General features: G+C 35.5%; 1 protein-coding gene across 1 annotated transcript; it reads left to right on the top strand.

Moving 5' to 3' along the window:
- The first annotated feature begins 544 nt into the window (after positions 1-544).
- On the top strand, positions 545-22,524 carry LOC149843809 (ubiquitin-conjugating enzyme E2 36). The gene is made up of 8 exons (XM_090000067.1): positions 545-630; positions 816-843; positions 18,611-18,697; positions 21,047-21,105; positions 21,376-21,417; positions 21,503-21,576; positions 21,689-21,786; positions 22,229-22,524. Exons 1-8 carry the CDS (start codon positions 595-597, stop codon positions 22,264-22,266), a joined length of 462 nt encoding a protein of 153 aa, XP_089856193.1. The 5' UTR covers positions 545-594; the 3' UTR covers positions 22,267-22,524.
- Positions 22,525-24,153: the final 1,629 nt, after the last annotated feature.

Genomic DNA, 24,153 nt, shown 5'->3' with positions numbered 1-24,153 from the left:
GAATCACATTGTATTCAAAACTACCTGCCATGTTTATTGGAATCTCTGTAACAAATATTGTGAGATTTATGAAAATCTCACGATAATATCATGAGAAATTGCTTGAAAGTTTAAAACAATTTCTCGTGAGATTTATAAAAAAACATAAATACTGTGATTTAAACATGATATTTATGTTTTAAATGGCTATCTATCATGAAAAAAACAGTGTATTTTTTATTTTTAAATATTTTTTATTAATATTTTCTTATAAAAATCGTTTTTATATTTTTTAATGTATTTTTTATTGCCAAGATTTTGCCTAAAAAATGAGAGATTTATGAAAAAATTTCAATTTCTCACGAGTTTTTGACAAACGAGATTTTGCCGAAAAAAACGTTTGTCACTATGATTGGAATCACCAGGTGCTTCCAGATAAACCCGTGACAATTTGAATCCCATGCCAAAAACATTACACAGGGACATTTTAGTAATAAAACTGAAAATTAACTACCCTTGCGTAATTAAACCACATCCTACGTATAACTTATAAGAATGACTCTCCCCTTTTCTCTCTCTCTCTCTCTCTCTCTCTCTCTCTCCAATTCTCGGGAGATGGCCAACAGCAATCTACCTCGAAGGATCATCAAGGTAACGATCGAACCCTCTATTCTTCCTTCATGCTGTTCGTCTTCTTCCTTTTGATGGAAATTACTCGAGAGAATTTCGATCTTTTCTCGTTCGATTCCGCACCGATCCTTCGATTCTCTGGGTTTCTAGGGTTTGATTTTGGGGTTCGCGTTCTTCTGATCGTTTTTTTCGTTTATCCTCTGCAGGAAACACAGCGTCTGCTCAGCGAACCAGGTACTTTCCGTGCTTCGATTGGAAAATATCGGTGTGGATTGGTGGGATTGATCGCGGTTTTTTTTCTTCAGTTTTCTTGTCTTGAATGTCGGATTTTTGCATCCGTTCAGACTGTGACGCGTTTTTCTTCTTTTTTTGTGTTCCATTCGGTCGTTAGGGTTTTACTGTTTGTTCGGGAAACTAGGGTTTGCGTTCTTCTTGTTTCCCTTTTTGGCCTCCTTAAGTAGTCTGTCTTTATGAAGTTATGTGGTTACTGTCTCTTAGACTTTGAATTATTGCTTGATTATAAGTTTATCTTGTGATTGTGCTGTGTTTTAAGGTCTCTCTCTATATAGAGGGAAGGCGGCGTCCAACCAAAGGAAGATCCAAAATCTACAACCAATAACGATCGGACGACTCCCCTTCTCCAATGCTTAAGCATCTCATCGGCTGGATCTCATATGTTTGTTCTTTATAATTTGTTTAGTAAGAAATATACTTTACAGGAAGACTTTACTACATATAGGAATGTTTTTCCAAATGTGAAAAATTGACAGCTCACAATGCATTTAAAACTTTACAATACAAAGTATTGTGGTCAGTTGATTTTTACTGCTTTCAAAAACACATCTAAAAATCGAAAATTCATAATTCAAAACATGTTACTCACTAAATGAATACAATATGTAAAGTCCTGCCGATGAAAAGCTCTATCGTTAGAGAAGGAATGCTGTCAGTTATCATCGGTTGTAGATTTTGGACCTTCCTTTGGTTGGATATATATAGGAAAATGGGAATCTACCCGACTCCATCCATGCCCGACCTGTACTATATGTTTTTTTTCCCTGAAAATTTTGGTATTTTTTCGAAATTCTAACCTTACAATTGTGTTCTACGTGCTTGTTTTCATAGGAATCAGGTATTGGATCATTTGATCCTGATGCGTGGATAGGTTTTTATAAAGTTCCAAAATCAAATGTCTATTTTTTTAAAACTTTAGAGGCTCCAAAACTGTTTTTTTCATCCAAAATGCATGATTCAAGAGTTGATTTCTAGTGAATCGATCGTGCAGAACACATTTGTAAGGTCAGATTTTCAAAAAAAAGGCCCATCGGGTACAGGTTGGCCAGGGATGGGATCGGGTATATTACCACTGCTCTCTCTCTCTCTCTATATATATATATATTTGGGCCACTAGAATATGAGAACTAAGAGTGTGAACTAAGCATTTCCATTTTTTTTTTGCAAATCCAACCCTGCAGATGCTTTCATCCTAGTCCATTTACTAGGAATTGACTGTTGGATCATGTTTTTTCAACAAAAAAACATGAAGTTTGAATGCCTGAATATTTACAAAAATTCTGAGCCATCAAATTTCAAGCCCTAAAAAGTCCTACCAATGCATCACAATCAGATGATTCAAGAGCTGATCCCTTTAAAACCAACCATGTAGATTGCATCTGTACATTCTGATTTAAGAAAAAAGATAAAAAACCCCATGAAAATCTTGGTTTACACCGTAGTTCTCATATTCTAGTGGGTTCATATATATATATATATATATATATATATATATATATATATATATATATATATGAAAATGAAAATTAAAATGAAAATGAAAATGAAAATGAAAACCTACAAAATACAAAACCTACTAAATGAAACATGATAGTGGATTTCTGGTGTTTTTTTTTAAAATTCCTACCCCCCATAGATGTATTCAGCATGATTGATCTACTAGAAATAGACACTTTGATCATGCATTTTGGATGGAAAAATGGTATTTGGAGCCTCAAAAATTCATGAAAATTGTAGGCTGTTGAATTTTGAAACCTTATAAAAACCAATCTATGCATCAAAATCAAATGTTCCAAGAAGTGATTCCTATAAAAACAAGCATTATATCACATCTGTACGGACAAAATTTCGAAAAAACACCAGAAATACATGAAAATCCACTATCATGTTTCATTTTGCAGGTTTTCATTTTTTTCTCTTTCTCTCTCTCTTTGTGTGTGTGTGTGTATGTATATATATATATATATATATATATATATATATATATATATATATATATATATATATATATATATATATATATATATATAGTCACTAGAATATGAGAACTGAAAATATGAGAACTAATGTGTGAACCACGATTTTCATAGATTTTTTGTTCTTTTCTCTTAAATCTAGCCCTACATATGTGATCTATGTGCTTGGTTTTATAAGAACCCGCTCTTGAATCATCTGATTTTGATGCATAAATGATTAAGGCTTTAAAATCAATGACTCATGATCTTCATAAATATTCAAGCATTCAAAAATCACATTTTTTCATCGAAAATACATGATCCAATGGTTGATTCCTATCAAATTCACCATGCCAAGCACATCCACATGGTTGGGTTTGCAAAAAAAGTGTTGGAAATGCCCATATTTCTAGTTATCATATTTCAGTTCTCATATTCTAGTGATTATATATATATATATATAGCAGTGAGTAGGTGCTTGAACATTAGGTGCTTGATGGGTTTTTCAGCCTTTTTTCATTTTATTTTTAAATTCTAACCGTACAGATGTGATATATGCACTTGATTTTATAGGGATCAGTTCTTCAAGTGTTCGATTCTAACACATGGGTGATCAAACACCTACTCACTACTATATATGCGACCTCTAGAGTTATGAGAGCTACATCCATGACTTTGCTTCAACTACATATGCATCTACATGTGTTGTGGTCTGGGGACGTGGATCTCCTGGTGCTCAAAAGTTGTGGTGAAGCTCTTCTTAGAAAACAAAGGGTTCGATAATGAACCCATAAATACACACTTAAGGTGCAAATACACAAACTCATTAATGGGCAACCAAAAGCACATAAAGTGCTAAACCCACAAAGGGGTTAAGCCAAAAGGCTAAAAAAATATTTCTTTATTATGAGAAATAGGGTAAAAACCCTTTACAATGGAGCTAAAGCTCTCACAAGAATGTCTAAAATACAAAGGAAAGTCCCCTATTTATAACACACAAGAGAAGCAAGGAGGGGCTCCTCTTATAGACGTTGGAGCCCCTCCAACGGTCACAATTGTGACCATTGGAGGGGCCCAACGTCTCTAAGAGTGGGCCCCTCATTGTACTTTGAGAAGTACGAAAATAGAAAATTAAAAAATAAAAAATAATAAGGATTACAATCATATTCGTTAGATAGAATATGCATAAAATTAAATAAAATGACTAAACTACCCCTATGGCTAATAATAGAGAAATATATATTTTATATATATAATTAGGTAAATACATATATATGTATATGTATCAACCTTTATATGTATAAAATATATATATTATTACAATGATTCAAGAATACATTTTAACACCCTCCCCCCCCTCACACTTTGCGTGGGGGAACGAAAAGATTGAAGAATACAAGAGGAAGAATCTCAAGGCTTCAAGAGTCTTCAGTAAGGATGCCATTGAAATTTGCAAATGTCTTCCTTCAATTGTCTTTAATAGTGAGCACCTTCCATGATCTATCCAAGGAACTCTTTTCTATCTCATCTTCAAGATCCTGTGAAACAAACCAAGAAAAGGTCCAAGTAAAAGATATCTTTGCACTTTAATCAAGTTGAATATTCCAAACAAGACGAATCAATCAAAATCATATCATATGATTCATCAAAAAAGAACAATGGTGCAAAAAGATATTCTATGCATAGTAAAGGAATAATTATTTTATTTAAAGTACAATATCCGTTAGGACAAGATAATTACTTATGCATGCAAACTGTTTTTAAAAGACCAACCTTTGAAAACATATCCTTGAAAATAAGTAAAAATGAGAAAATTTTAAAGTGTATGCGGAAATGTATAATACCATATAAGAAAGTAGGCGAAAAATAATAATAAGAATGCTTAATGCATTCATAAAGTCCAACAATGGACAAATACGAGCCCACAATGGGAATAAAGAAATAGTCCACGAAGGAACAACACAAGAAGCCTTCAAAGAGGCAACACATAAGAAAATATATGAATCTTAATTGAGGGATTAAAAAAGCCATTGGGAGCATATGCAATACGATATCATGTAATGAAATAAATCAATACTAAAAAGGTCATTTAATGAACATGCTCCAATCATACTTTAATCAGGTATATTACTTGAGCTTACAAGACGAGAAAGGCTAGTGTTATTGAATTGAGCAATTCTCTTAAAGGAGATTTTACAAAGGAATGCTCAAGAGCATATGATAAAAGAGAGTGGATAAAACACAAGAGTTCAAAAGTTTCACTTATGAGACAAAACAACAAAAATATATTCTTTTATTAAAAGAAAACATGTGCACATAGCAATTGTGCTATAAAATGAACATGAATTACAAAATCTCATATTAAAACCAAATTTCAAATTTTCATAAATATGAAATTTTGTAAATCTCAACAACACTACAAGCAATCACCTTATTAGACCTCAAAAAAACTCTCAAATCAAGTGTATAAGCGACTAAAACGAGAAGATAAATATAATGTCACCAAAGGGCCAAAGACACACACAAAGGTGTGTAAATATCTCTTGTCTACATATAATAATACTTGAAATGAGTATATCAACGACTAGAATAAGAGTACAAATGCCAACATGGACTAAAAATCACACGTAAAAATGTGAATAAACAACTCTTGTTTACATATAATGACACACTAAATCAAGTATGTTCAGCTACTAGAACAAGAGTACAAAACCAACCATGGGCTAAAACACACACTAAGGTGTGACAACACATCTCTTGTCTATATAAATGACACTTGAAATGAGTCTTCAGCGACTAGAACAAGGACACAAAAGCCAACCATGGGCTAACATCACACACAATGGTGTGAAACAATAATCCTTGTCTACATATAATGGTGCTCAAAACAAGTGTGTTCAACTACTATATCAAGAGAACAAAAGCAACATATTTCTTGTCTACATATGATGACACTTAGATAAGAGGCATAAAAGGAGAAAACACTTAGGTAAGGAAGCTTGTAATGGAAATATAATTAAAGAACATTAATTTTTCAATATACCTTGAAACACTATGGTTTCAAACCAGAGTTACCAGTCGAGGAAGCGGGAGCGGGAAGCGAGGCACTTTCAAAAATTTAGGAAGCGGGGAAGCGTGGGACCACTTAGAAGAAAATTTCGAACCGTCTCGAAAGCGACATAGGAAGCGAGGGGGAAGCGAAAAAATGGAAAAAATGGGGAAGCGAGGGGGAAGCGTGGGAAGCGCGCTTCCCCATAAAAGGGGGATGCGCTTCCCATAAAAGGGAAGCGCGCTTCCAAAAAAAAGGGGACGCTTCCCCTCACGCTTCAGAAGCGCGACGTTTTGCGCTTCCGAAGCGCGCTTCCCCTTTTGCCTAGGCGCTTCCGGTAACTCTATTTCAAACCTTAGACATCCATCACAGGTATACATAATTCAAAGCATCCAAAATAAAATCAATGGCCAAAAAACAAACGAGTGACACACTCATAATCATAGATCACATAACATATCATTTAGAGTCAAACTACAAGTTGACAATCTAAAATGACATAACACAAGGTGCATATAACTCACCCCAACAAACATCTCTGTAATAACAAGGCCAAAAAGTGATGCATCATATAACTTGTGATGAACAACATAAGGGTGCCATAAAAGGCAAAGAATACACTTTAAAGACAACATTCTTTCGAATACGCAATGCTATGTGAAAGAATCATTTTGGGATAATCAAGACTAAAACCAAGCTTTAATATTCCTTGATTGTAATGAGATATGCGGAGACTTAAAAATGCTATAAGCACTTACAATGTCCTACAATGGACAAATAAAAGAGTCAATAGCCAAGTCCACTAAGGAACAATACATACACAAGCCTTAAGAAAGGCACTAAAATATAAAAGCTTCTTTAAAGAGTATTCAAACAAGCACAAATACTTTCACAAAAGAGACAATACACATATAAGCACAAATACTTTGAAGAAGATATGCACAAAGGCACTCACACAACACTTGAACAAATACGCACAAAGGAGTGAAAATAAGCAAACATGCACAAAGGCATGTATCTATTGAAAGAGGGCAATGCTTGAGACTCTCAAGCTTTAATTATGCAATTACATTTTCAATTCAATGTAAGAAAATGAGAACATATTACGGCTAACGTAGGCATCTTTTAATAGAAGTGATATAATCAAGAGGTTTGAAAATCTCATGTGAAAGATACAAACAAACAAGTTTATAAACTTGCACCATTAGAAGAAAATCCAAACTAATGAAATCTTTTATACCAAAAGATCTTATTATGCAATAAATACAATATGAAATTTTAATACTTACCACAAAAACTTTTAAAGATTCTTTAAATAAACCAAAAACATTGAAGGACCTTTACAATCCTTCTTTTCACAAAGATCGCGGAATTCTCACAAATAGTTATTATTAACAAGAACCACTTAGGGTTCATACAAAAAAATGAAAGACTTAATTCAAATGTGAGAAATTTATATTCAAGAATTACCAAATTCATATATCAGTTTTTTTCTAAAAGTGCACCAAGACACACAAACAAGAGAGGACCTCAAAACAAATTAGGTTTCATATGAGAGTCAAGAGTATTAAGCAAAAACCAATAATACTCATTTAGCAAGAAAACATATATAATTTTAGAAGTTGACTTATAAGTCAATCATGAAACAACTATGTAAAAATCATCAATCTTACATAATTGAAGACAATTTTGAAAAACATAAATTACTATTATATGTGATGGGTAATCGATGAATGCGTAGTGAAGTATGTGAATTATCACAATCCTTCGTATACTAAAATTTTCAATCTCAACCAAACTCTTTTCAAGAGCTTCCTACACATATAAAAGTTTTTTATTACAACCATGTGTGTTCATTCATGTAAAAATCTCTATAAAAAAATATTTGTGTATAAACACAATGCTAAAAACAAGAAGTGTGCACGAGGGCACAAGGAGAACTCTCACAAGTGCACAAAGGCATGGAAAAAATAAAGTTCAAGCTTTTAATACTTGAAGTCAACATAAAAATAGAAAACTCCTAAAGCCATACACGAATTCAAGGAGGATTGACATTAATTTTTTAAAAAAATATGATATAAGACCCATTTTTGAGCAATCATATATCTAGAAAACAAACAAGTTTACCAATTTTAAAAAGAAAAATTTTAAAACATGTGAACAAGTGAAATGTGATATGCGAAAAGAAAGGGTCCTCGAGTACCCAAAACACTAAAATGTGCAAAATACATGTAAGAAAATAGTTTCATAATGCATAATACTTTAAGAAAAAGGGATACATACCAAATAGCTTCAAGAAAGAGAAAAAACAATGAATACTTCACCATTCTTTAAAGTTTCTTGAGCGACACACTTTCTGATGCACCAAAAGACAACTCGATCATGACCTTGCTTTGATACCATGTTAGAAAACAAATGGTTCGATAATGAACCCATAAATGCACACTTAAGGTGCAAATACACAAACCCACTAAGGGGCAGCCAAAAGCACATCAAGTGTTAAACCCATAAACCCACAAAGGGGTTAAGCCAAAAAGCTAAAAAAATATTTCTTTATTATGAGAAATAAGGTAAAAACCCTTTTACAATAGAGCTAAAGTAATGAGGGGCTCCTCTTATAGACCGTTGGGGGCTCCCCAATGACTCTTTGGAGAGCCTCCCTAGGTGGCGCAAACCACAAAAAAGAGAAAAATAAAAAAGGAAAATTAAAAGTAAAATTACAAACATATTCCAAATGGAATATGTGTAAAACTGTGAAATGTCTAAACTACCCCTATGCCTATAAATAGAGAAATATATATTTTATATATATAATTAGGATAATACATATGCATATATACCATATATGAATATGTATTATCTTTTATATATATAAAATATATATAATATTACAAATGTTGAATGATACATTTTAACACCCCCCCTCAAGCTTTGCGTGGGGGAACGAAAAGATTGAAGAAAGCAAGATGAAGAATCTCAAGGCTTCAAGAGCCTTCAGTACGAATGCCATTGCAAATGTCTTCCTCCAACGTCTTTAACGATGAGCACCTTCTATGATCTATCCAAGGTACTTCTTTTCCTCTTATCTTCAAGATCCTGAGGAACAACAACAAAGAACAAGTAAAAAATATCTTTGCACTTTACTCAAAAAGGAACATTCCTAACAAGGTGCAAACTTTATGCATAATAGGATAATTACTTTAGCATGAAAAGAAAATTTAGAAAACCAAAGTTTCAAAAATCAAATATCATGTTAAAGAGTGAGCAAAAACGAATTGCAAGAATGCATAATGCATTTATAAGGTCCATCATTGGACAATCACAACCCCATAATGGGAAATAACAAAATGGTCCACTAAGGGACACCACAATAAGCCTACGAAGAGGCATAAGCTACATATGCTTTAATGAAAGAGGGCCTTAAAAGGCCATAATGAGCATATGCATATACTATCATGAAATGAATTAATACTTAAATAAAATCATTAATGAACATGCTTTAAACATTAATGAATTGCCAAACAAGAGAAACGAAGTCTCCAAGCATACTTTAGACAAAATAAACACAAGAGTTCACAAGGTTTTAAATCCATTTACGAGGCAAAACAAATAGTGTTATTTGAGTAGAGAATCTTACCAACAACAACAACAACAACTACGCCTTCATCCCAAAACAATTGGGGTCAGCGATATGAACCAAAAAAGAAATTCATTTTGGGTCTTCCACATGAATCCTTTTCCTCCAATCATTTCTATCCAATGCCATGTCCTCAGTGAGGTTCAAAGCATTCATATCCTTTCCTATCATCTCCATCCAAGTCTTCCTAGGCCTACCCCGACCTCTTTTAACTAATATATTTTCACATTTCTCCAACCTTCTAACTGGAGCATCATTAGGCCTTCGCCGAATATGTCCAAACCACCGTAAACGATTCTCTCGCATCTTATTTTCAATGGGTGCAACACCTACCTTCTTACGTATCTCCTTGTTCCAAATCTTATCTTTTATTGTATTTTCACACATCCATCTAAGCATCCACATCTCAGCTACACTCATTTTTTGAATATGATGTCTCTTGGCAGCCCAACATTCCGTACCATATAGTAAAGCGGGTCTAATAGTCGTCCTATAAAACTTTCCCTTCAACCGCAATGGCATTCTACGATCGCACAACACTCCAGTTGCACTTTTCCATTTCATCCACCCAACCTTTATCCTATGATTTACATCTCCATCAATTTCTCCATACTTTTGAATGATAGATCCCAAATATTTGAAATAATCATTCACCGATATTTCTTGCTCACCAAGCTTCACTACACTCTCATCACTACTTCGTTGCTTACTAAACCGACATTCCATATATTCAGTCTTACTCTTACTCAACTTAAAACCTCTAGCTTCCAATGTCTGTCTCCATAATTCTAACTTAGCATTAACCCCAGCTCTAGACTCATCAATCAAAACAATATCATCAGCAAACAACATACACCACGGTACATTTTCTTGAATTGATCTCGTAAGCTCATCCATCACTATCGCAAATAGGAAAGAGCTTAAAGCAGATCCTTGATGTAACCCAACCGTTATCGGAAAATTGGTTGTCACCCCTCCACAAGTGCGGACATTGGTTACTACTCCTTTATACATATCTTTAATTATACTAATGTACTTGAGAGAAACACCTTTCTTCATCATTGTCCACCAGAGAACGTCCCTAGGTACTCTATCGTATGCCTTCTCTAAATCAATAAAAAACATATGCAAATCTTTGTTCCTCTCTCTATATCTTTCAATAAGTTGTCTAAGAAGATGTATAGCTTCCATAGTTGATCTTCCAGGCATAAAACCAAATTGATTCTCCGATATCATGACAACCTTCCTCAACCTAGACTCAATCACCCTCTCCTAAAGTTTCATAGTATGACTCATGTCAATTGACAAAAAACACATTTTGCATACAAAAGTGGCCAAAAAACCATAAGCACTTAATATATAGATTAAATGCTAAAAAATCAACTTGATTTTAAAATATGCATATCAAAAATATGATTCACTTGAATATCTTAAAACACAAGTCATGAATGAAATTTTGCAAATTTCAACAATAGTTCATCCATTACAAACAACTACCTCATTAGTCCTCCAAAACCCATAAATCAAGTGTATAAGCTACTAGATCAAGAATATAAATATAATGCCATTAAAGGCCAAAGACACACACAAAGGTGTACAAAAGAACCTCTTGTCTATATATAATAATACTTGAAATGAGTGCATCTACGACAAGAACAAGAGAATACACGCCAACATAGACCAAAAACATCTCTTGTCTACGTAAAAATACACTCAAAACCAAGTATGTTCAGCTACTAGAACAAGAGTAACAAGCCAACCATGGGCTAAAACACAATACATCTCTTGTCTACATAAGATGACAGTTGAAATGAGTGAAATAAGTCAACCATGGGCATACATCTCAGCGACTAGAACAAGGACACAAATGTCAACATGGACTAAAATCACACACCATGGTGTGAATCAACGTGCCTTGTCTACATAAAATAACACTCAAGACAAGTGTGTTCAGCTACTAGACCAAGAGAGCAAAAGCCAACAAAGGGCTACCAACACACGAAGGTGTAATAAAATTCTTGTCTACATATGATGACACTTAGATAAGGGGCATAAAAGGAGAAAACTTTTGAGGTAATAAAACTTGTAATGACAAACATATAAATAAAACCTTGAAACAATATTCTTCAGAAAGAATACCCATAACAATATCATTTTGGAATAAATGTGTGAATATACACACACCAAGATCACTTGTTCACAAAAGCACAAAACATAAATGTGCAAATGCACTCATATGATTCATAAACAATAAAAGGTTGGACAATAATCCCCAAAACCTTGATTTTAATATACCTTAAAACATTTAATGTTTTAAATACCATATATCCATCACATTTACATATAAATGAGAGCATCCATTAGATCAATGGCCAAAAGAGAAAAAATGAGTGACACACTCATAATTAGAGATCATATAACAAATCATTTTAGAGTCCCAAGGTGCCCATAACTCAACTCAACAACCATCTATAATATGACAAGTGGACAATCTAGAATGATATAACACGAGGTGCCCATAACTCACCTCAACAAACATCTCTAATAAAACAATAATAAGGCCAAACAAATGATGCATTAAATAACGTGTGATGGACAAATATAAATGCCACAAAAAGGCAATAAACACTTTAGGAATTATTTTTCAAAGAAAAGAGGACCGATTAAAAATTGAATCAAAGGTCCAATATAATCAATCACAATAATATGCTTTATAACAACAATTTTGCATAAATCCGAATTATGCTTAATCTTCAAAAGAAGTCATTTATACAAAAAGACTTATTATGCAACTAACACAATTTATGAAATATTAAGCAACATCATGCGTAAGAACCGATTTGGAATAATCAAAAAGTCAAAAACAAGCCTCAACTATGATAGATATAAAGTGCAATTAAATGTACACCAAATAATAATAGATACACTTTTATGCAATGCAAGATTTTTAAATGACAATAATCTTGAATGAGCAAATAACAAACTTAGGCCAATATAGGCATTCATAAAGATGGTGAAGTTTGAAAATCTTATGAAATCCACTATTGTAACTTAAAAAATGATGCTCACAACCAATCTTCTCACAATAACCATGAAATCTTCATAAAAGAGTATATACTCACAAGAAGATTATAAGGACCGAAAGACTCCTTAAAGAGAGCTCAAAAAACACACAAAATTCCCAAAGAAGGGGGAAACTCCACTAAAGTGGGAGAAATCCCAACAAAGAAGAATAATAGATTTATTAAAAAACCTTATGATAAAGTAAGATTGTACTATGGCATAAATCTATAAAATTAAACATTTATCGAGGAAAAATTCAAAAACTCTTAAGTTTTATAAAAAAAAAACATGACTTAATAGATTATTACCAACTTCTAATGCAATAAGTACACAACAAACATTATTGAAGACCATAAATTTTATAATGAGACAAGCTCTTTAAATCAAATTGAAAAATCTTTTAAGAGTATAAAGATGCAAAGAAAATCACCATATTCAATAAGGCCATTTTAAAACTTAATTCAACCGAAAAAAAAACTTCTTAATTAAATGTTGCTCATATAAAAAGGACACATTAGGAAAGTGAATCAAAACTTATTAAGGATTTTTTCATATATGTAAAGCATTTTTCAAAAAAATTACACCTCACAAACATTTTAATCTTAACATACCTTTCTTTAAAGACTTACCATTCATATAAAAGGTATTCTTATAAACAAAGTTCGGTTTAAAATATAAATTCAAAGCTCCAATGGTCATAAATTTTTACCGACTCATTAAAGCAAGTTTTGAGCAATCATATATCTAATTTTTCGCCAAACAAGTTATCATTTAAAATTTTTCAAAGAAAAACATACGAAAAAGTATGTATACGAAAAAGATTCAATAGAGTATCAAGTAACTCAAATTTTTATAAAAAGACATAATGACAAAGAGTACACATAAAAAAAGAACATATTAAATTCTTCATACAATACTTAAAGAAATAGAATGCATACTGAATAACTTTAAGAAAGAAAAGAGAGAGAAATGAATACTTCACCATTTTTCTTTAAAAATTTCTTGAATACCACGCTTCCTGATGCACCAAAGAGCAACTCGATCTCAACCGGGCTTTGATACCATGTTAGAAAGTGACTTTGAATACATTAGGTTCAATAATGAACCCATACACATGCACACGAAGTGCGAATATACCCACTCAATGGAACAACACAAGCACATCATGTGCTAATACATAAACCCATAAAAGGGGTAAATATGACTTAAAGTCATAAGTTGAATATTATTGAAGAAAAATGAAGAAAAGGGTAAAAACCCTATACAATGGAGCATAAGCTCCTACAAGGAGTGAATGAATTACAAGGGGGAGACCCCTATTTATAACACAAGAGAGGAGCCACCTAGGGGGCTCCCAAAGGAGTCATTTGGAGCCCCCAACGGTCACATTTGTGATCGTTGGGGGCTCCCCAACGACTCTTTGAGGAGCCTCCCTAGGTGGCGCAAACCACACAAAAGAGAAAAATAAAAAAGGAAAATTAAAAGTAAAATTACAAACATATTCCAAATGGAATATGCATAAAACTATGAAATGTCTAAACTACCCCTATGCCTATAAATAGAGAAATATATATTTTATATATATACAACAACAACAACTACGCCTTCATCCCAAAACAATTGGGGTCAGCGATATGAACCAAAAAAGAAATTCATTTTGGGTCTTCCACATGAATCCTTTTCCTCCAATCATTTCTATCCAATGCCATGTCCTCAGTGAGGTTCAAAGCATTCATATCCTTTCCTATCATCTCCATCCAAGTCTTCCTAGGCCTACCCCGACCTCTTTTAACTAATATATTTTCCCATTTCTCCAACCTTTTAACTGGAGCATCATTAGGCCTTCGCCGAATATGTCCAAACCACCGTAAACGATTCTCTCGCATCTTATTTTCAATGGGTGCAACACCTACCTTCTTACGTATCTCCTCGTTCCGAATCTTATCTTTTATTGTATTTCCACACATCCATCTAAGCATCCGCATCTCAGCTACACTCATTTTTTGAATATGATGTCTCTTGGCAGCCCAACATTCCGTACCATATAGTAAAGCGGGTCTAATAGTCGTCCTATAAAACTTTCCCTTCAACCGCAATGGCATTCTACGATCGCACAACACTCCAGTTGCACTTTTCCATTTCATCCACCCAACCTTTATCCTATGATTTACATCTCCATCAATTTCTCCATACTTTTGAATGATGGATCCCAAATATTTGAAATAATCATTCACCGATATTTCTTGCTCACCAAGCTTCACTACACTCCCATCACTACTTTGTTGCTTACTAAACCGACATTCCATATATTCAGTCTTACTCTTACTCAACTTAAAACCTCTAGCTTCCAATGTTTGTCTCCATAATTCTAACTTAGCATTAACCCCAACTCTAGACTCATCAATCAAAACAATATCATCAGCAAACAACATACACCACGATACATTTTCTTGAATTGATCTCGTAAGCTCATCCATCACTATCGCAAATAGGAAAGGGCTTAAAGCATATCCTTGATGTAACCCAACCGTTATCGGAAAATTGGTTGTCACCCCTCCACAAGTGCGGACATTGGTTACTACTCCTTCATACATATCTTTAATTATACTAATGTACTTGAGAGAAACACCTTTCTTCATCATTGTCCACCGGAGAACGTCCCTAGGTACTCTATCGTATGTCTTCTCTAAATCAATAAAAACCATATGCAAATCTTTGTTCCTCTCTCTATATCTTTCAATAAGTTGTCTAAGGAGATGTATAGCTTCCATAGTTGATCTTCCAGGCATAAAACCAAATTGATTCTCTGATATCATGACAACCTTCCTCAACCTAGACTCAATCACCCTCTCCCAAAGTTTCATAGTATGACTCATGAGTTTTATACCACGATAGTTTGTGCAATCTTGTATATCACCCTTATTCTTATATAAAGGCACCAAAGTACTCTTCCTCCACTCATTAGGCATCTTATTTGTTCGCCAAATCAAGTTAAAAAGATTTGTCAACCAGTCTAAACCTTTCTCTCCCAAGCATTTCCAAGCCTCGATAGGTATACCATCTGGGCCAACTGCCCTTCTTGATTTCATTTTCTTCAAAGCCTCTGCAATTTCTTTCTTTTGAATCTTGCGCATGAAGTCACGATTTATCTCATGAAAAGGAATAGAGAAGTCTCCAAGATCTTAAGCATGACTATCATTAAATAGCTTATCAAAATAATCTTTCCATCTCTCCTTAATCTCCTCATCTTTGACTAAAACCCTTTGCGTTTCATCTTTGATACATCTAACCATACCCAAATCCCTCGATTTCCTATCTCTCATCTTTGCAAGCCTATAAATATCCTTCTAGCCTTCTTTGGTATCCAACTTGTCATAAACCTCCTTATATACCTTAGCCCTCGCGTTTCGAACTACTTTTTTAGCTTCCTTCTTTGCTATTATATACTTCTCCAAATTCTCATTATCATGACTCTTACTTAGATTTCTATAAGACTCTCTTTTAACCTTAATAGCTAATTTGACATCCTCGTTCCACCATGATGTATCCTTACCTAGTGGTGCACCGCCTTTAGACTCACCCAATACCTCCTTAGCCACTTTTCTCATGCCACCCGCTATCTTATTCCACATTGATTCTGAATCCTCCTCGAGACACCAATCAACTTCCTTAACTACCTGCTCTATAAACATTCCTTGTTTAGCTCCTTTCAGTGCCCACCACTTAATTCTAGGATCTATCCTATGTTTATCCCTTTTGCGGCATTGTCTAATTTTAAGATCTAAAATTAAGACTCTATGTTGTGTAGCTACACTTTCTCCCGGTATAACCTTACAATCGATGCAACAACCCCTATCTCTCTTTCTAAGTAGGAAAAAATCTATCTGACTCGTATTAACCTCACTTTTAAATGTTACTAGGTGAGACTCCCTCTTCCTAAACCAAGTGTTTGCTAAGATCATATCATAGGACAAAAAAAAATCTAAAATCCTTTCTCCACTTTCATTTATTTCTCCTATACCATAGCCTCCATGGATACTCTCAAATCCATCCCTACTAATGCCTACATGTCCATTCAGGTCACCGCCGATGAAAAGTTTTTCTCCATAAGATATCCCTTGTACTACTCCATCTAAATCTTCCCAAAATTGATGCTTAATGGAATCATCTAAACCTACTTGAGGTGCATAAACACTAATAATATTAATATCATCCGTACCTAATACTAATTTAATAAGTAAAATTCTATCACCCTTCCTACGGACCTCAACTACATTACCTATAAACTGATGACTCATAACAATCCCTACTCCATTCCTATTCCTATTTATTCCTGTATACCAAATCTTATATCCCCAAGGTTCTATCACTTTTGCTTTCTCACCTACCCATTTGGTCTCTTGTAGACATAAAATATCAATCTTTCTCCTACACATAACATCTACTAACTCTACCAACTTACCAGTTAAAGACCCTATGTTCCAAGTGGCTAACCTAATTTTATGGTCTTGGACTAACTTCTTTACCCCCCACCCGTCCAACAAAGTGAGGGAACCCTTGCCTATTTGACACCACACCCGGGCGCCGGTGTGACGCGTCGCTTCTGGGCGACGACCTAGCAACCCTTGCCCATTTATCACTGCCTTCGGGCCTAGAGAGTACAGCGCGTCGCATTATATATATTATCCTAATTATATATATTATATATATAATTAGGATAATACATATGCATATATACCATATATGAATATGTATTATCTTTTATATATATAAAATATATATAATATTACAAATGTTGAATGATACATTTTAACACCCTCCCCTGTCATAAGGAGATGCAGGGAGGGGCTCGACCCCACCCCTGCAACCAGAGGGCACTGAGAGGGGAATTGCCCCCTCCCTTACCAAGCACGACACAGGGAGGGGCTCTCCCTCGCTAAAAGGAGTCGCAGGGAGGGGGCTTTGCCCCTCCCCTGCGATCTAGGGCAGCAGGGAGGCGGCTCGGCCCCCTCCCTGCGTAACGGAGAAGCGAGGGAGAAAGAGAGACGAGGGAGAGAGAAGAGAAACGAGAAAAAGAGGGGAGGTGGATGCGTACCTGGGGTCGCCGGAAGGAGGGTTGTCGGTGTGCGAGCGTCGTCGGCGCCTTCGCTGCAGAGAGAAGGAAGAAGGTGGTATCCGACGGCGTTTGGGGTCTCCAGCGAGCCGACGAGAGAGAGTCGGGGGGAGATAGCAGAGAGATGGGAGTCGGGGGAGGCTGAGAGGGAAAGAGTGGGGGAGCCGAGAGGGCGAAAGTGCAGAGAGAACGAGAGAGCAGGAGAGAGACGGTGAGCGGGGTTTCATATTTGAAACCCCCCTTCCTTGCTGTCTATAGAAGACCCGAGGGAGGCGTTAAGGCTGTGCCTGACCGCCTCTCCTTTTGGATTCGGGTTGGATACAAATCTAAATCCGACCCGGGTCCAACAATTTTTTTTGAGGTTTTACATATATACCATATATGTATATGTATCAACCTTTTATATATATAAAATATATACATGATTACAATGATTGAAGAATACATTTTAACAGCTCTAATATGATGGGGTAGTCTAGTTCATGGGTTGCAGGTTTCAGTTACTGGTTAATTATTTGGTCCTTTGTGTTCGAACTCTAACAAAATAACTGGGGTAGTACAAAACAATTGCTTTATCAAATCATCCCGTGTGTTGGTAGTGGATGGTTTTCTTTGTTTTTGCAACTTTCCCTTGCTGGAAAGGTTTGCCCTAATTGTTGATGCTGGTGTTATTGATGATAACTAGGTTCTGAGTTCATTCTTGTACCTTTTTCATGAGATTTTTCATTTTATAAATGGAGAAAAAGAGAAATTTAATATGCTGTTTGAGCCTGAGAGTTGAGTTGAGGAAATTCTTTGTTTTTATATGTTGAATCTGCATGGTAATTTATATATTTTGCCCAAGTCGTGTATATAATTTAATTAGTCTGGTTCTCGTTGTTTAAATACAGCACCGGGCATTAGTGCTTCCCCTTCTGAAGACAATATGAGATATTTTAATGTGATGATCCTCGGTCCAACTCAGTCTCCTTATGAAGGTATGCTAGGAATTTGTATTCTTGCACTAACATATTTCCAGCAAATTATTTCTCTCAAGTGGTTACACTTTCTCCATTAATTTATGTAGCTAGCTCTGTAGATGTGTGTCAGTCGAAATGTTTTTTATTTGTTTCCTGCTTCCAGATACGAGTACTATAGTATGCAATGAAACCTATTCCTCTAAGAAAAGAGATGACATAGCATGTTACTGCCGTTGGGTGCTATCTTTTCTCAGATTTTCAATGACTTGATGAAGCCTTACTTTTTAAACCATTATCAGTATTTTTTCTGTTGCACTTGAGATGGTTCATTTGTTTCTCAACAGTATACAATCAGCATCTGTCTCTTGTTCAATGGCTACTCATTATGAGACATGAAGTAATGACCCTCCTGTTCTATGCTACAATTTCAAGTCATGCAAGATAGATTCCTTGCCAACCTAAAGAATGGTTGGAGGAAGGTTGCAGTGGTCAAAATAATTTTCCTCATCTTCCTTTCATTGTGTAACTTTTTTTTTTCAAAATGATAGAGTAGACAATTTCTACCCTTGCTACCCACGAGTGCACCTCCTGTGAGTGGTAGACGTTCAGGGGTTGAGGAACACTTGCAATCTGCTAGTCTTTAGGGTAGAATTTTGAGGGGTTTGTTCACAATCAAGTCAGAACCTATGTCACACGGACTCGGCTCCAAGGTCGCCGCACCCGCGTCGACACGCACCGACACGGGTGCGGCTCGGACTCGGTCAACCCGACCCTGGGTGTGGTCAACGCACCCAAGGTCATTTTGGTCCATTTTTTGGATTTTTTTGTTTGAACTTTTTTTTTAAAAATTTTCTGGGCTACAGCTGTAAGGAAAAAACCCATCACAACTAAAAAACCTGTACACTTTCAAGTTTTAAGTACAGAATGGGCACAACTCAAGTTTTTGTGGTTTTTTCCTGTATGAAGAAAGTGAATTATTACAGTGTATGAAGAAAGTGCCCAAAAGTGAATTATTCTTGTATGAAGAAAGTGTACAGAATGCCTTCACAACTCATCACCTGTCCCCTAATGGGCACAACTTTGACCGAGTCTTATATATATATATATATATATATATATATATATATATATATATATATATATATATATATATATATATATATATATATATATATATATATATATATATATATATATATATATATATATAGCCCAGTCCCCATGTCCAAAATTTTTGAAATTGCGCCGCACCCGTGTCGCACCCGCACCCGCACCCACACCCGCACCCGCACCCGCACCCATGTGACATAGGTCAGAACATAGGATGAAGAAGGGGTGGTAGCACACTCTTTTCTCCATGGAATTGACTATAGGCCTCTTCATGGAGGTAAACAGAATGACTGCATGACTTGCCCACACTAAATGATGTGGTGCACTCATATCTTATCTTTGCCTAAGGATGATTAGGGGGTTTCAAAAGGGAGCTTCTGTTTGAATCTGAGGTTACTTGGTATCAAAAGAGGAACTATTTGATCAGTTCTTGCACACAAGGGCTATGAAGGCATTATTGCAGTGCTTGGTGTTACGATTGATAGGTGTGATTCAATGCAAGGTCTCTGTTGTGAATGAAATATAGACAGTGATTTTAGTGTCCATTCACCTTTTTCCCTTTCATTTTCCTGTAATATAGAATTAGAGCCTGTAGGCCCTATTCTATAGTAGCTCCTCAGGGTAACTCAATCAGTAAGAGTTCAAGGCTTGGGGAGTGAAGGGATCTGTTCATTGTTATGAATTTAAATGGTGTTTTGGTAAGTTTTGTTTGTCTAACCCATGGTTAACCTCAGCTAAAGGAATAGATGTGCTGTTAGGTCCTTATTTGATAATTTATTTGAAAAGTTGGGTTGTTTTCAAGAATTATCTGAAAGATGGGTTTGTATCTGGAGTATTGTGCAAATATAGGTCCCTCAATGGAAATTACATACACACGCACACACATACACACGCTTGCATGAATGAGTGCAACTTCAGTGTCTTTTTACACCTATATCATTTTTATTTGTTCTCTTTAAGCTTTCGTTTGGTCTTATTTCAGTGCATGGAATGTTTCATGTTGGAAAAAGAAAGTGTGGTCCATCTGCCTTTGGTGAACGTGGGGATTTACACTTTCCAATCAATATATTTTTGCTATTCTTAACATTCACTCTCTGCTCCATCTAGTTTGTTTGTATCAGCTCTGTACAAGGAGTAATCTATATTAGGTTAAGTGGCATCAATTGCTTGATTGCTGTATGGTTGATCATATTTATAAGTTTTTCATGTAAAACGATGCCTACCAATTTTTACTTTTGTACATTTTTTATTGCCTAGGTGGTGTTTTCAAGTTGGAATTGTTCTTACCGGAAGAGTATCCTATGGCTGCCCCAAAGGTATGAAAATTGCAGGGGTTTTGAGTTTTAACAGATAAACTCTAGCTGTCTTTGGAACTTGGTGATTTACTTATTTATTTATTTATTTTTTTCTATTGCTGGATGTATTTTTTTGCCTGTTTTTCTTTTGTTGCTTTAACGTTTTGCATTTGAATGCTAGAAGCAGTAGTGTGAGAGATGGAATATTTAGATTTGAAGGCTAGAAATACTATTTTGCTGCAAACATTTCATTTCTTTGCACTCTTTAAGGAAAGAGTTCTGCTTACACAGGTTCGATTTCTCACCAAGATATACCACCCAAATATTGACAAGGCAAGCAGTTTCTTTTCATTTTTTCAGTAATACAAGTGTTTGTAATCTCCTGTTCCTGTGAAAACAAAAGGTTTGTTGTTTGCAGCTTGGGCGGATATGTTTAGATATCCTGAAAGACAAATGGAGCCCAGCCTTGCAGATACGAACCGTGTTGTTGAGGTGATTCCTTCCCGCTGATACCTTTCAAGTTTCAACACAGGCATTATCATATCAAAATGCAAGAATACAACAATCATCACTTTATCTATCAGTCCTTTTGTTTTGCTCTCAGTATTCAGGCATTGCTGAGTGCTCCTAACCCTGATGATCCATTGTCTGACAACATTGCCAAGCACTGGAAAACAAATGAAGCAGAAGCCGTCGAAACAGGTAACTGTCGGATGCATTCGTTAAATTTGTGCCCTTCTTTTCTGGATTTGTTTTGTCTTTGAAGTTGGCTAGTAGAGTGTAGTCGCTCTGTGATGTCCGTTTCATGTTGCTTAACAGGATGAAGTTGGCATGGTTCATGTCACATAACCTTTAAAGTGGAATCTGACCTGATTGGACCTGAATGCTTGTTGAATTGGTATATACTCTAATTGCATCAAGGCCCAGGGGTTTAGATTTCAGAACCCGTTTGTGATCAACTGATCAGGTAGTCGGGATAATGTTGGGGTGCACCAAACCTTAACATGTCACCTTCCATAATCAGCTCCTGGTTATATGCTTTGTCCATGGTGCATATATGCAAACACAGAAACACACATGGTGTGCACGCCCTTGCGTATAAAGATATGGTATGCTGATAAGAATTGTTTTTTCTTGCATGCAGCGAAGGAGTGGACCCGCCTATATGCCAGTGGAGCATGAGACTCGTATTGCAGATGGTGCATTGAATAATATCTTGAGATTTACGCAGCTGCTGTGTATTTTCTTGCTCGAGCGATGGGTGGGGGGAAGGGGGAATAGTTAAAAAAGATGGTTACTGTTGGTTGAATTGTGAGGATTAAACTGTCAAAGGGTTAAAAATGTTATCTAATCGGCTTTTGTTCTCAGATACCTTGTTACTGAGAAGGGATTTCTGTATGTTATAGTTAAAAGGGTCTCTCTTTTCCTTCGTGATGTTAACCATTCTAGTAGGGCTTCCTTTTTTTTCTTTTTTAAATAGATAAGCAAGGTGGGGTTAGGGAGATCCCCACCGCTTAGAAATCAATTTAGTTACAGCATTATTCAAGACATTACTAGATTACCGATCTTTCGTGGGCTTACTTTAACCATTACTGCCCAAGCTGGCAAGATTCCTGGATGTAAGACATCTCCATGAAAAATGTGGTTGGACTTGAATAATAAATTCCAAAAGGCAACTTTCTTATCAAAATGGTTTTGCACCTCCTATAGGGAAGCCCTTTCCCTCCTAAACATATCTTTCAAAGTGGCTTCCCTTGAGTGAAGGTGTAACAACTGCCTCTAGAGATTTGAAATTCAAAGTGAATCTGGGCCAAATTGGGGGTTTGCTCATCGAGTCACTGATACAAGCTTATTTTGATAGTGATTGCTTGCTGCTTAATTCATGTCTAAATCAAGCTGACTAATATTATGTTGTTATGCTTAGGCTTCTCAAGAAAATGATCGAAACATCACCTGATTTATATATACTAGACACTAACAGCCTGTTTCAGCTTTTGAATCAGAGAAAGGTAGCTGCCAGGTGCCAGCCATGTTTAGTTTCATTGTGTTTTGGAGAAATTGCTATTGCAATCATGTGAATCTTATACGAGATTATGAGAGAAGCTGAGAGCCTAGACAAAGACGATTTGATGAGTAGCTATGATCAGCTAAAGAGATGATGTAAAAATCAAGGCTCCTTGACAGACCATGGTAGGCACGATTCTGAGTCATGATCATGGTTGGCCCAATCAACAGCGTTTGAGATGCTCTCTCTCTCTCTCTCTCTCTCTCTCTATATATATATATATATATATATATATATATATATATATATATATATATATATATATTGACAGAGAAAGCTGAGGTTAGGCAGACCCCTACCAGTTATACAACCATACCATTGGGGTTCGAACTTGCAAGGTCCCTACACAAGGTGACGTGACTAACTGCTCCTGCCAGACAAGGGAGGCCCTGTTGGTCTCTCTCTCTCTCACACACACACACACACCACATATATATTTTATATATTGTACAACTGACCTCATGTACTATATCAAGTTATAAAATCAAAGGTGCAAGCTGTATTGACTCAACCGACCCCATAGATATGTTCACCACGGTCTCTGTGCTGGGGATCACACTTTGGATTGTGTTTTTCTGACATAAAGTATGATTTTCTGAATCATAAAGTTTTGGTATTGGGCAATTGACTGATGAAGCTCTTGAAAACCTGTACGCACATCGCAATCATGATCTGAAATTCATTTTTTACTAAAGAAACCATTAGTCTATTTCTGTAGGGTTAGGTTAAAAATAAAATAAAATATAAGAGTATGATAGGACTTTGAAGTTTCAATATAGCTTTTGATATGTTTTCTTACTGGAAAGTTAAATCTGCTGAAAGAAAAAGCCACTAAATAGAAAAGCGTAAGAGAAAGAAATAAGACAAAGAACCTTGCGAGATATTCAACATAGCTCAATATTATACCGATTTTATTGGTATTTGATCTTGATCTTTACGTATTTAATACTCTCTCTCTCTCTCTCTCTGTGAGATCTATTTAAGATGTATTTGTTTAGGAAGCA

The sequence above is a fragment of the Nuphar pumila genome, chromosome 3 (assembly GCF_984573655.1).
Source record: "Nuphar pumila chromosome 3, dmNupPumi1.hap1.1, whole genome shotgun sequence".
Classification (NCBI taxonomy): Eukaryota; Viridiplantae; Streptophyta; class Magnoliopsida; order Nymphaeales; family Nymphaeaceae; genus Nuphar; species Nuphar pumila.
The sequence above is the reverse complement of the archived record's forward strand: the minus strand, read 5'-3'. Positions and strand labels throughout refer to the sequence as shown.

Excerpts from the sequence above, each read along its gene's own strand:
- LOC149843809 (XM_090000067.1), top strand. The coding sequence starts at position 595 with ATGGCCAACAGCAATCTACCTCGAAGGATCATCAAG. Across the intron at positions 18,698-21,046 it reads AACTCAGTCTCCTTATGAAG|GTGGTGTTTTCAAGTTGGAA; the intron begins GTATGCTAGGAA and ends TTTATTGCCTAG. Across the intron at positions 21,418-21,502 it reads ACCACCCAAATATTGACAAG|CTTGGGCGGATATGTTTAGA; the intron begins GCAAGCAGTTTC and ends TGTTGTTTGCAG.